This window comes from Salmo trutta, chromosome 20 (genome assembly GCF_901001165.1).
Source record: "Salmo trutta chromosome 20, fSalTru1.1, whole genome shotgun sequence".
NCBI classification, from domain to species: domain Eukaryota; kingdom Metazoa; phylum Chordata; class Actinopteri; order Salmoniformes; family Salmonidae; genus Salmo; species Salmo trutta.
In genome coordinates, this window is record NC_042976.1 from 39299943 (window position 1) to 39312723 (window position 12781).

Below are 12781 nucleotides of genomic sequence, written 5' to 3' on the forward strand. Positions count from 1 at the left end.
CCTACTTGTATCTACAGCTACAAACATGAGTTTAATTTGCATCCATAAAGAATATTTTTGTCCCACCAAGTTCAAAGAGTACATATTAAGTGCACAATGAACAATCCCATTGTTCACCCAAGTAGATTTTATTGGTCCTATACTGACACCCTGTGGTTTTCAAAAGTAAAGCACCGTCATTTTCACACCCAGGCAAAAAAGATCATTTAAGGGATGGTTCAATTACACTTTCATTCATATGAAGTGTTTTAGTACAAGCTGAAGTGTTAGATTCCACAATTAGAATTGGACTTGTTGATATGGAATTTTTGAAGAATATAAATGGCTCATGAGCTGAGTCCAACTGTCCAGAACCCAAAATAAGCTTGTTTTACTCCAATGTTTGTAAACACATTTTTTGCATCATAGCTCTGTCTATGAATGAGTGGTTACATATCCCTCAGCGTTTTACCAAAACGGGCAGGGAGCATGCTTTGTTTCTACTGCTGATTGCTGCTTTGAGCTCACAATTGCAGCATTTACCGTGAATGCAGTCTCCACTAAAGCGGGAACATTGCCTTTAAATTCCAATCACACTGTAAAGCCGAACTTCCGCTACACGGATTGAATAAGAGCCCTTAGCTTGTAATGCAGTATCAATTTACTAAAGTGGGTCTCTCTCACCATTCTCCCATCCTTCTGAGGACCTTTGCTGTTTCAACAACCATGGCTACATCCTGATTCTCCACCCTTTTTCCAGAGTGTGCACTTGGCTGCACACTTCCCATGATGGATTTAAGGGGGGGAAGAGAAACACTCGCCAATGATTACACTAATCCAGAGCTTGTAAATCCATGACAGGAAGTATACACACTTTCGGAACAAAGTGGAGAATTAGGGGCACAACCATAGTTTCAGTAGTACAACTATAAGTGTTTCCAGATTGTTGAATTTTAAAGATAGTAGAGCTTGTTGGTAGATGGTTCTCTGTTAGGACTCAGAGGTCGCTTCTGTTGGTTCAAAGGAGGCCACTGGTGTAGGGAGGAGTGTTTCCGTCAATTTGTCAATGACCACTGGGGCGCTGGAGGATTTTGTGTCCGGGATGAGGGCAGGTCTCTGCTCATAGGAGACTTTGACGTTTGCAGAGACAGGTGGAAGAGTGAACTCAGATGGAGGCAGAGTTACCCCTGGGACCAGGGGCAGCTGAGAGTTGAGCATGGATAGAGTTAGAGGAGGAAGAGGGGGCAATGGAGGGAAACCTGAGGAACACAGGTGGAATGTTTCAGCAATACAGAAACATTACTGAAAGTAGTATTCAAATAAACATCTTTAAAAATAAAGAATCTTGAAAACATTGACATTACCTGCTGGTGGAATCCCTCCAATACCTGGTAACGATACAGTGCCGAAGTCTGGCAAAGTGAAATTCAAATTTGGCAGGTTGGGAAGGGGAGGTAGGCCTCCGGGTAACGACATTAGACCTGTGCAGGAAATATGAATATAATTAAATACACAAAGCCACATGCAAATTATACATGCAGCATTATATTGTTACCAAACCGTGTCTAGCGTGTACCTGGTAACGTGGTAGCAGGGAGGATTGGAGGTACAGTGCTTAGCAGGGGGCCGACTTGGCTAGGCAACAGTGGCATAGTAGGCACTCCTTGGACAAAGACAATCCATTGTAATAAAATCTAATTTTATTTGTCACATGCGCCGAATTACTTACAAGCCCTTAACCAACAATGCAGTTTGAGAAATAGAGTTAAGAAAATAAGTAAAAAATAAAAAGTAACACAGAATAACGAGGCTATATACAGGGGGTACCGGTACCGAGTCAGTGTGCGGGGGTACAGGTTAGTCGAGGTAATTTGTACACATAGGTAGGGATAACGTGTCTATGCATAGATATTAAACAGCGATTAGCAGCAGTGTACAAAACAAATGATGGGGGTGTCAATATAAATAGTCCGGGTGGCCATTTGACTCGGGGGACTGGAGTCTGACAATTTTTTGGGCCTTCCTCTGACACCGCCGAGAATACTAATCTCTTACCTGGTGATATCAAGTCAGTAAGCAATATGCATCTAAATGAAGAGTAATGATACCTAGCATACCTGTTTGTAGAGCGTTCGGGACAGTGAGAGAAGCTGAGCTGATTGACAGGTCAGCGAGATTTTGTTCCAACCCAGTCGGAGCAGAAGGCACCGCAGGTTGAGGACTGACAGCAGAGAGCTGAACCTGAGGAACAAATTAAAACTGTGATCAACACCTAGCGCTGTCGAATATTCTCAGAGTACATAAATTCCCTCATGCGACTGCCAGGTATTAGGAGTGAAAAGTCGTCGGTCATTTCCAAAAATGTCTTACCTCTGTGAAGCCATCCTTGAGTGGGGAAACCGGTTCACTTGGAATCTGTCCAGGGAAACTCATCTTCTTACCCTCTTCAAATGGCTGTGTGGGTATCCTGTGCAGGTAGCCATAGCCAATCCCACAACCTAGGCTGAAGAAGGGCAGAGAGAGTAACTGTGCTACCTGCCAGCCTATAGGCACCTCAGCTAAATCAATGAACAACAAATGTCAATGCCATTACCTGCCTTCTCCACCCCATTCAGAGTTTGGAGTGATGACCACCTCCCGACAGTTGTCCGTGTCAGTGTTATACACATACAACTTAAGCCCTTTCCCTTCATGAGTTTCAATGAGGGAGAAGAGATCTTCAGACTGCGGGGAAAAACATAGCCAAACACTATAGCAATCATCATCAACAGTTTAGCGTAGGGAGAACATTCATTGAATTGTCACTAAAGAAAGGCATTCCACACACCTCGTTCATGACAGTGTCCGCACCTATGATGTAGTCAGTGAGTGGTCTCAAACCAGCCAGGGCTGCAGGAGAGTTTGGCTCCACTTCCTGAGGACAAGAAATAGAATGCAGATCGATATTGTAAATATATGCACTCGGGTTAGTGAAAGTCTTCACATCATGATTAAGCTACACAATCCTGCCGTTTCCTGTTTCACATTCATTCATGTCCGCAGCTCTAAACTGCAAGGCGATTCGCTCACCAAAACATGCCACACATTCTCATTGGCTCCTTCGAAGCTGCAGAATCGGATGCTGACTCCCAGCAGCCCCTGGCCTCCCCACATGTTGCTGGGTGTGACTGTTGTCTCCCTCAGCTCAAGTGTCTTGCTGCTGTATACCAGCATCTTGATGGGTTTCTCCACGTTCACCTTCAGCAAGTCTTTTAATGTGTCATTATCTTTGTTCTGACAAGAGTGAAGACGTTAGCAGATTTGAAAGGGTTTTGACTAGGTGGTATAAAGCTACGACCAGACGTGACTTTTTCGTAGCAGGTTAGGAGAATGAATGTAGCAGGATCAGGATTAATAATTTAGGAAAAGGGTTAGGTAAAATGCTCTCCTAACCTGCAACGAAAAGTAACTTCTGGTTGTAACTATCTACTCACAACCATGTTAAAGTGCATCACCTGTAAACATAGTAACTTCTGGTTGTAACTATCTACTCACAACCATGTTAAAGTGCATCACCTGTAAACAAAGTAACTTCTGGTTGTAACTATCTACTCACAACCATGTTAAAGTGCATCACCTGTAAACAAAGTAACTTCTGGTTGTAACTATCTACTCACAACCATGTTAAAGTGCATCACCTGTAAACAAAGTTAGTCCAGCTATTGGTTGTCTTGAATCCCTGGCTTTGGAAACATTTGAGCTGCAAGGGATCTGACAGATACAGGAGGTAGATCATTTGAGAAATGACTGCTTACCAATCTTGTGTCACTGATGGAAATAATAAAGTCAAAGAATGGTTCCAATCCTGCAAGATGACCAGGGGAGTTCTCTTGCACCTGCAAATTGAGACATGAAGTTTGCACATGGCACAATCATATTATTGCCTTGAAACATTCAATGAAACAACAACTGTGTTCTGGATTGAAAGGAAATCCCACCCCGTCACTGTACATTGACGGACCGGTTCCTCAAGTCAAGTGATGGCCTAGCTTCATGGCTGGCTTGCAATCTAGCTAGTTAGTTAGCCAAATCAGCTAGCAAGTTGTCAGACAGTGCTCTGTTTAATTTGTTAGACTACACATAGTTTGTTTTCTGAACAGCAAACATGTTGTGAATTGCTCATAGGAAGCCCCTAAAATACACACTGACAGGGTACGGCAATCAGAAGGCCGCAACATCATTCAGTCTGTTGACAAGCATTCCTGTGTTGTTCCCATTATCAGCTATCCCAGTTACAGCTCATGGTTTAGCATGACCCCGTGGGCAAGCAAATATCCATACTCTGAGGACGTGATAACCTTCGGATCCTCCTCCAGGTATTTCGATGCTCTGTGCTCCCCCCATGTCTCCTCAAACCCTGGATATTTTTGTGGTGAAACTGCGATTGGCTGGCTAGCCACAGTAGCTTTTATTTCCCTCTGTTTCCGGAATGATTCGAAAAATAGGCTAAATTGCCTACATAGCAACACTTCCGGTACACTGCAAGAGAGAGTTTCTAAACCCAGAGACGCAACATCGTGAGCCTTCCGGGAACGCTTGACAAGCAGACCAGGCCGGGGTTTGAGAGGTCAATAACACAGGAACAATGTTTTACTTTAGTTGTTAAATTCCTTGAAATCTAAAAGCACAACTTAGATTCGAACCAATCTTAAGTAGTTGAACATGTTATTACTCCAACCTCGTGAAATTGACCAACTGACATGTTTTCATTTTCGGCAAAAACAACTTTATATTGAAGGAGGGGCTTTGATTTGACTGTTTGCACATGCGCATTTTGGCGCGAGACAACCGTTGACGTAATTCTACGCATGCGCTTAGCTAACCAACGTCGCCATGACATCGCATACAAGCGTGATCGAGGATTTCTATTGGATAAGCCGTTTCTGCTTATCTTCATACTGTACTGTCTTTGGTTTCTGGCATCGTCTAAAACACAAGGTACTAAAACTTTGTGGCTTTTTTGTGTGTTCAATGTGTTTTTTTTAAATACTTTTTTTATCCAGTTAATCAAACGAATGTGTGTGTTATGAAAAGTTACAAAGAAAACAAAAAAAGTAATTCAGGAAAGACCCCTTCTCAGCAGTTTAGTAGGCTATGCATTTATACAAATTTTGATGCTCTTATTTGATGGTTATTTAAGGTCACTCTAAAGAAAAAAAATGTAATGTGAAGGATGTATAATGTTAAATCACCTTGCATTGGCTATTTGCCATGTTTTAGAATGGGACAGTATAGCTATAGAAAGCAGTGTATGCTATTGTGTCTACTGTGCCTTCAGAAACTATTCACACCTATCGACTTTTTAAGCATTTTGTTGTGTTACTGCCAGAATTTAAATTGTATTCAAATGAGCTTTGATGTCACTGGCCCACACACAATACTCCATAATATCAAAGTGGAATTATGTTTTTAGAATTTTTACAAAGTAATTAAAAATGAAAAGATGAAATGTCTTGAGTCAATAAGTATTCAACCCCTTTGTTATGGCAAGCCTAAATAAGTTCAGGAGTAAAAAGCTTAACAAGTCACATAATAAGTTGCATGGATTTTTGAATGACTACCCAATCTCTGTACCCTACACATACAATTATCTGTAAGGTCCCTCAGTTGAGCAGTGAATTTCAAATGCAGATTCAACCACAAAGACCAGGGAGGTTTTCCAGTATCTCGCAAAAAAGGGTACCTATTGGTACAGTTGAAGTCGGAACTTTACATACACCTTAGCCAAATATATTTAAACTCAGTTTATCACAATTCCTGAAATTTAATCTAGTAACAAATTCCCTGTTTTAGGTCAGTTAGGATCACCACTTTTTTTTAAGAATGTGAAATGTCAGAATTATAGTAGAGAGAATGATTTATTTCAGCTTTTATTTCTTTCATCACATTCCCAGTAGGTCAGAAGTTTACATACACTCAATTAGTATTTGGCAGCATTGCCTTTAAATTGTTTAATTGGGTCAAACGTTTCGGGTAGCCTTCCACAAGCTTCCCACAATAAGTTGGGTGAATTTTGGCCCCTTCGTCCTGACAGAGCTGGTGTAACTGAGTCAAGTTTGTAGACCTCCTTGCTCGCACACGCTTTTTCAGTTCTGCCCACAAATTTTCTATAAGATTGAGGTCAGGGCTTTGTGATGGCCACTCCAATACCTTGACTTTGTTGTCCTTAAACCATTTTGCCACAACTTTGGAAGTATGCTTGGGGTCATTGTCCATTTGGAAGACCCATTTGCGACCAAGCTTTAACTTCCTGACTGATGTCTTGAGATGTTGCTTCAATATATCCACATCATTTTCCTGCCTCATGATGCCATATATTTTGTGAAGTGCACCAGTCCCTCTTACAGCAAAGCACCCCCACAACATGATGCTTCCACCCCGTGCTTCACGGTTGGGATGGTGTTCTTCGGCTTGCAAGCCTCCCCCTTTTCCCTCCAAACATAACGATGGTCATTATGGCCAAACAGTTCGATTTTTGGTTCATCAGACCAGAGGACATTTCTCCAAAAAGTACGATCTTTGTCCCCATGTGCAGTTACAAACCTCTGAGTTTTTTCTGGCGGTTTTGAAGCAGTGGCTTCTTCCTTGCTGAGCGGTCTTTCAGGTCATGTCAATATAGGACTCGTTTTACTGTGGATATAGATACTTTTGTACCTGTTTCCTCAAGTATCTTCACAAGGTCCTTCGCTGTTGTTCTGGGATTGATTTGCACTTTTCACACCAAAGTACGTTCATCTCTAGGAGACAGAACACGTCTCCTTCCTGAGCTGTATGACGGCTGCGTGGTCCCATGGTGTTTATACTTGCGTACTATTGTTTGTATAGATGAACGTGGTACCTTCAGGCGTTTGGAAATTGCTCCCAAGGATGAACCAGACTTGTGGAGGTTTGCAATTTTTTTCTGAGGTCTTGGCTGATTTCTTTAGATTTTCCCATGATGTCAAGCAAAGAGGCACTGAGTTTGAAGGTAGGCCTTGAAACGCATCCACAGGCACACCTCCAATTGACTCAAATGATGTCAATTAGCCTATCAGAAGCTTCTAAAGCCATGACATCATTTTCTGGAATTTTCTAAGCTGTTTAAAGGCACAGTCAACTTAGTGTATGTACACTTCAGACCCACTGGAATTGTGATACAGTGAATTATAAATGAAATAATCTGTCTGTAAACAATTGTTGGAAACATTACTTGTGTCATGCACAAAGTAGAGTGGTTGAAAAACACATTTTAATGATTCCAACCTAAGTGTATGTAAACTTCTGACTTCAACAGTAGATGGGTAAAAATTACCCTTTGAGCATGGTGAAGTTATTAATTACACTTTGGATGATGTATCAATTCACCCAGTCACTACAAAGATACAGGCGTCCTTCCTAACTCAGTTGCCGGAGAAGAAGGAAACCGCTCAGGGATTTCACTATGAGGCCAACGGTAACTTTGAAACAGTTACAGAGTTTAATGGCTTTGATAGGAGAAAACTGAGGATGGTTACTCCACAATACTAATCTAAGTGACAGAGTGAAAAGAAAGAAGCCTGTACATAATAAAAATATTCCTAAACATGCATCCTGTTTGCAATAAGTAAAGTAAAGTAAAACTTTATGCCCTGAATAGAAAGCATTATGTTTGGAGCAAATACAACACCACACATCACTGAGTACCACAATTTATATTTTCAAGAATGGTGGTGTCTGCATCATGTTATATTTATGCTTGTCATCGACAAGGACTAGGGAGTTTTTTTTAGGATATAAAGAAAAGAAATAGAGCTAAGCAGAGGCAAATTCCTAGAGGAAAACCTGGTTCACTCTGCTTTCCAACAGACACTGGGAGACAAATCCACCTTTCAGCAGGACAATAACCTAAAACACAAGGACAAATACACACTGTAATTGCTTACCAAGACCACATTGAAGGTTCCTGAAGAGCCCAGTTACAGTTTTGACTTAAATCGGCTTGAAAATGGTTGTCTAGTTTTGATCAACCAACATGACAGAGTTTGAAGAATATAAAAAAAAGAATAATGTGCAAATATTGTACAATAAGTGCAAAGCTCTTAGAGAGACTTACCCAGAAAAACTCACAGCCATAATCGCTACCAAAGGTGATTCTAACATGTATTGGTTTGGGGGTGTGAGTACTTATGTAAATGAGATATTTACTTAATTTTCAATACATTTGCAAATTATGTCTAAAAACACATTTTTGATTTCAGGTTGTAACACAACAAAATGTGGAACATGTCAAATGGTATGAATCATTTCTGAAGGCACTGTATCTCATGATTGGGGAATCATCACAAAACAGGCATACCAAGTGAAACCTTATCAACGTGTCTCATGACGTTTTTTGAATGAGAAAGGAATGTCATGTTGAACAGACGACCTGACATAAATGTAATGATTTCCTCAGCAAACTGTATCAGCGCCTTTATCCTTTAACCATCACGGCGGCACCCAAACATTGTAAATGAAAACACCAACATGGTTGTTGATTCAATAGGTGCTGGATGGTGCTGTCCAGTACCATCATTGGGAGGAGCCATGCATATGGCTATCATCTCAGAGCAGGAGCGGACGAGGCTAAGGTAAGAGGATAAAGGGTGTTATAGAATCGTGTGGTGATAAGGAAGATCACTATCATAAGGAACGTGGGTTGCACAAACAGATTAATGAATACATCATTGAGTATCTCTGTCTCAGGTCTTATCATATCATTTGAAATAAAGTTATTCAGGGTTTTGCTTCCACTCATCAATCAAGAGGAGTTCCTTCAGGATGAATGTCCATGTGATGAACTCGATATAGGCATACTCTGATCTAGAGTAGCTTTCCACCGCAGCCTCTTGCAGTGAAAAAAATGACTGAGTAGCCTATATGTTGGATTGAAATTCTATAACAGGTAAACAACGGTTTCCACTCTTGTTGTGGTGTGAAATTAAACAAAGCAGAACGGCATTGATTTTGTTTCTACAATAATACAGCTGCGATTAATCAGCCAATGTGGGGGACCGTATAAACATATGCCAAATGCAGGGGGTTGCGTGGATAGTGAAGTGAATCTCTCAATATCAGAGATTAGACTTACTAATCAATATTAAACCTATACATCTAGTCAATTACCTTTATTTGTATTGTAAAAACATGAATGCATTGATTAAGCAAATGCATTAACTTTAAATGAAGCTTATTATTTATCTTACAAAGAAGGATATATATATATATATAAGGATTCAGTAGCTTACTGTACTTTATGTTAGGCTTGCCCTCAAAACTCTGTGGTTATAAAAGTTCATTTTTACTGGCCTTTTTCCATTATAAGGGGGACAATTTATCATACTGGGAAAAAAATCTCCCTAGCGGAAGGATACCTTTATTGCTCTTATTTTGAGGCCAAATTATCCCCACTTCAAAGCACTAACCCCATCATAGACTAGAAAGAGTTATTATCTGCCCTGGCCTTTTACACATTATATTGAAAATGGTCTCTGTGGGTAACGCGTTCAAGGCTGAGAGGACAACAATAATTCTGTCCTACAAGTATTTTAGGTGGCATTAGGATCAGCATGTCTTACGTAATACTGACTCTGATAACAAACTGTAAGAATGAAAGAATGCTTAATCTGCATTCCTGGACAGAAATTAATACAATATGTGTGCCTCTATGGGCATACTGCATTTACAATTCTTGAATTCAGTACTATGGTAATACTATTTTATTTATACACATGATTTATATATTGTGCAAAAGTATTAGATTTGTGACATTACAGTTTTGTCCCTATTACTTTTAAGCAGTGAACAATCTTCTGGCCTAGTGTCTATAATGACACTATCCTCCTAGAGGAAAATAAATAAACTCAGTATTTCAATAGCAGCTTGCTGACGCCTTAAGTCCCTGCAATCATCATTCCTCTCAGGGCCGCTCTATGTGGCTGTCACAGATTTATACCCGTTCAGTCCTCCAAGTAATTTACACTGCAAGTCTGGACCAAGGAAATATAGTATTCTTAGTGTACCTGAAAATCTATTCTTACAGTACAGTAAAATATACTCTGCATCCTCTGGGGAGTTTTCAGGACACAGACCTGGATGTTTTGTAAGAGTCAACATTTTAGTGGTGTTATGTTACTGAAGAAAGACCCAAAAAGTTTGGGAATGTCAATACTAGCAAATGCTAAACACAGAAGCCCATAAAATAAATGAGTATATTTTACTTATGAACTGGCAACAATCTGGGCATGAAAATGTGTGTGTAGATCAGATGACCAATATTTTACGTTACGGTAAGGGTTACAATGCTTTTTAAAGCAGAGCAAAAACATTACCTCTCTGGGTTAAATGTGGCAGTCCACATGTTTGATCCTTCAGCGCGCACCACACGGCAAAGAGCTGTCTCTTCTCTGGGCTGCCCACACCAACCGCCTGGCCTGGCCTGTCATGATGGTGAATGGGATCCTCCAGAGCTGTGGTCGCCAGCCATGATCTCCTTCCTGTCTGGCTTTGGCTCTCTGCTTGTGGTCCAGTAGCGAAGCCTTGAATTGCGCGCTGCAGCGGGTTTGTATTTTAATGACATAAACTTAATGAATCCTCTGTACCCCTTGGAAGAGAAGACTGTCAAAAATAAAGGGGAGACTGTGGTTCGAGGAGCTGCATCTCACAGACATACTGCGCTAGGAGGCAGAGATAAAGTATTTCTCAGAGAGAGGGAGAAGAGCCTGTGTTTTAGCTGACAGGTCAGAACAGGCATATACGCTGGTGAAATGTTTATCACACAGTTATCACTGTTTATTGTTTTCACTTCGACCACTGACGCCGTGTTCCCTGCCAGGCCAGTTCATGGCTCATAGTAAGTACCCCGGCAGTGTCAGCCCTCCTCATGTTAGAAACACTGAGCCGTGTTAGAGTGAGGCTGAGCACTGCATCACAGTCCTCTTGTTCCTCTAAAGTACACGGTGGTAATCAGCATACAGGCTGCCTGGCTGCGGTGTAATTGCTCTCGGCAAACGTTAATTGCCTTTAGAAACTGTCTAAGAGAGACATTTACTAGCGGCCTTTCAACTTTAACAAGAGCCCCATTAGGGGTTCAGACACGATAGCCAGAGAAATTAACATGTTGCTGTCGATGCACTATTCATCTTGCACTTATACGTTTGCTTTCTGACAAGACAAATCAAGCCTTGCGCTGGGAGTGAACCGCGAGGTCAATAAGAGGCACAAGTCCCATAGGGCGGCGCACAATTGGCCCAGCATTGTCCAGGTTATTAGGGGAGGGTTTGGCCAGGGTAGGCCGTCATTGTAAAATACAAAAAAAAAATCTTAACTGACTTGCCTAGTTAAATAAAGGTTAAATACTTTTGTTTTTTAGTTGATCAAAAATAAACATGTTTAGCAACATTTAAGAAGATATGGTCTATTATTAAAAGGCTATTTATGGAGTGAGTGTGTGTGTGTGTGTGTGTGTGTGTGTGCGTGCGTGAAAGAGGGAGAGTGCAAAAAGGGGGCGGCGTGGCAATGAGCCCCCGTGAATATCATCATCACCATTTCATTAGACCAGCCGCGCACAATGGGAATGTCAGTATCTATCAGGGGCATAATGAAGCAGTGATTCCCCAGGGTGGGAGATGGATCTGGCGCGTCAGGAACCCAATGACTAGACTGATGGGTAGATATGAGAGGAGAGCTCTCCATCTGAGAGGGGATAGGGGGAGAACCCCATGGTGTGCAGACCGTCTGGGACCTCAGTGACCACATGAGGACGCTGGAGGTGCAGAGATACCGCTGAGAGAGAGAACTCCCAGTGCTGTGGTTAGGAGGAAGAGGCTGCATCTAAGACCTCTCTAAAGCACAAATCATCATAAATATCAATATCCCACAAAATCGATGGAAAGATTGTACAACAAGCAGATGAAACCAATATCATATCTGGACACATTCTGACAAACTACCACTAAATGATTTATAGCATAATTAAAAACCAGAGGTTCAGCTAGATGAATTCAGATTGAACCTTGGATTTGTTTCATTTTCAACTGGGCAAGAAAACTAAAGCCTCTTTAGGACAACCATCTCCTCATAGGCTGTGTGTTGGGGACGGAGAAGTTGTAATTGTGGTGTGAAATGGAGGGTGGTCATCCTAGTGGCCAGTCAGACAGCAGGCATTTCACAGTCTGGTGTTCATAGACAGTCTACCCCGAGAGACTGAGAAAATAGAGAGGAAATCAGCCATGCTTGTTATTTTCAAAGGCCTGCTTTGGACATGATCAAAGTTTAATAATGCTTGTAATTGGAATTGATGGGCTTACAGATTGTTGGTTAAGGTGATGGAGCAATATGAGAAACAATTCAATATGACTTTTATGCTCCATATCAGAGAGCTGTTCCAAGGCGTTTGTGATTGGTTAACTTTATTCCCCTTACATGTTTCTGTCAAAATTGACATTTTGTTCAAACAATCTTGGTGATGCTAATACAGCTCTGGAGATGATACATTTTGCATTGTGTGGAAGTCCAAGGACTAATATTTACATTCCAGTGTAGGTTGAGAATGTAACTTCCTGTGGGAAGCCATTTGTCTCTGCTGAGTCGCTGGATTGTGACGACTAAAGGAGCCAATTATTGGGTGATACAAATGCTGGTTCAGTTAATACAGCTCCTTTGTTTTCATTAACCTTCAATTATTTCAAGAGCCTCAGACACCTGCTTCCAAATTAGCTCTGTAATTATGCATCAGTTCAATTAAGCCCAGACAATATTATCACCA

General features: G+C 41.2%; 1 protein-coding gene across 3 annotated transcripts; it reads right to left on the bottom strand.

The window, feature by feature from the left end:
- Window positions 1–109: 109 nt before the first annotated feature.
- LOC115156027 (Golgi reassembly-stacking protein 2) lies at window positions 110–4526 on the bottom strand. 3 transcript variants are annotated; one of them, XM_029703218.1, is made up of 10 exons: window positions 4300–4526; window positions 3774–3854; window positions 3049–3252; window positions 2807–2893; window positions 2573–2703; window positions 2350–2482; window positions 2097–2220; window positions 1556–1639; window positions 1344–1460; window positions 110–1238 (listed from the first exon to the last, which is right to left on the bottom strand). In XM_029703218.1, the coding sequence occupies exons 1-10, from the start codon at window positions 4360–4362 to the stop codon at window positions 970–972; spliced, it is 1293 nt and encodes a 430-aa protein (XP_029559078.1). In that variant the 5' UTR covers window positions 4363–4526; the 3' UTR covers window positions 110–969. The 3 variants fall into 3 exon arrangements, with proteins under 3 accessions (XP_029559078.1, XP_029559077.1, XP_029559080.1); XM_029703217.1 differs by having other exon boundaries at window positions 1556–1642; window positions 4300–4525; XM_029703220.1 differs by lacking the exons at window positions 3774–3854; window positions 4300–4526 and adding an exon at window positions 3657–3767 and having other exon boundaries at window positions 1556–1642; window positions 3049–3595.
- Between the last annotated feature and the right edge of the window lie 8255 nt (window positions 4527–12781).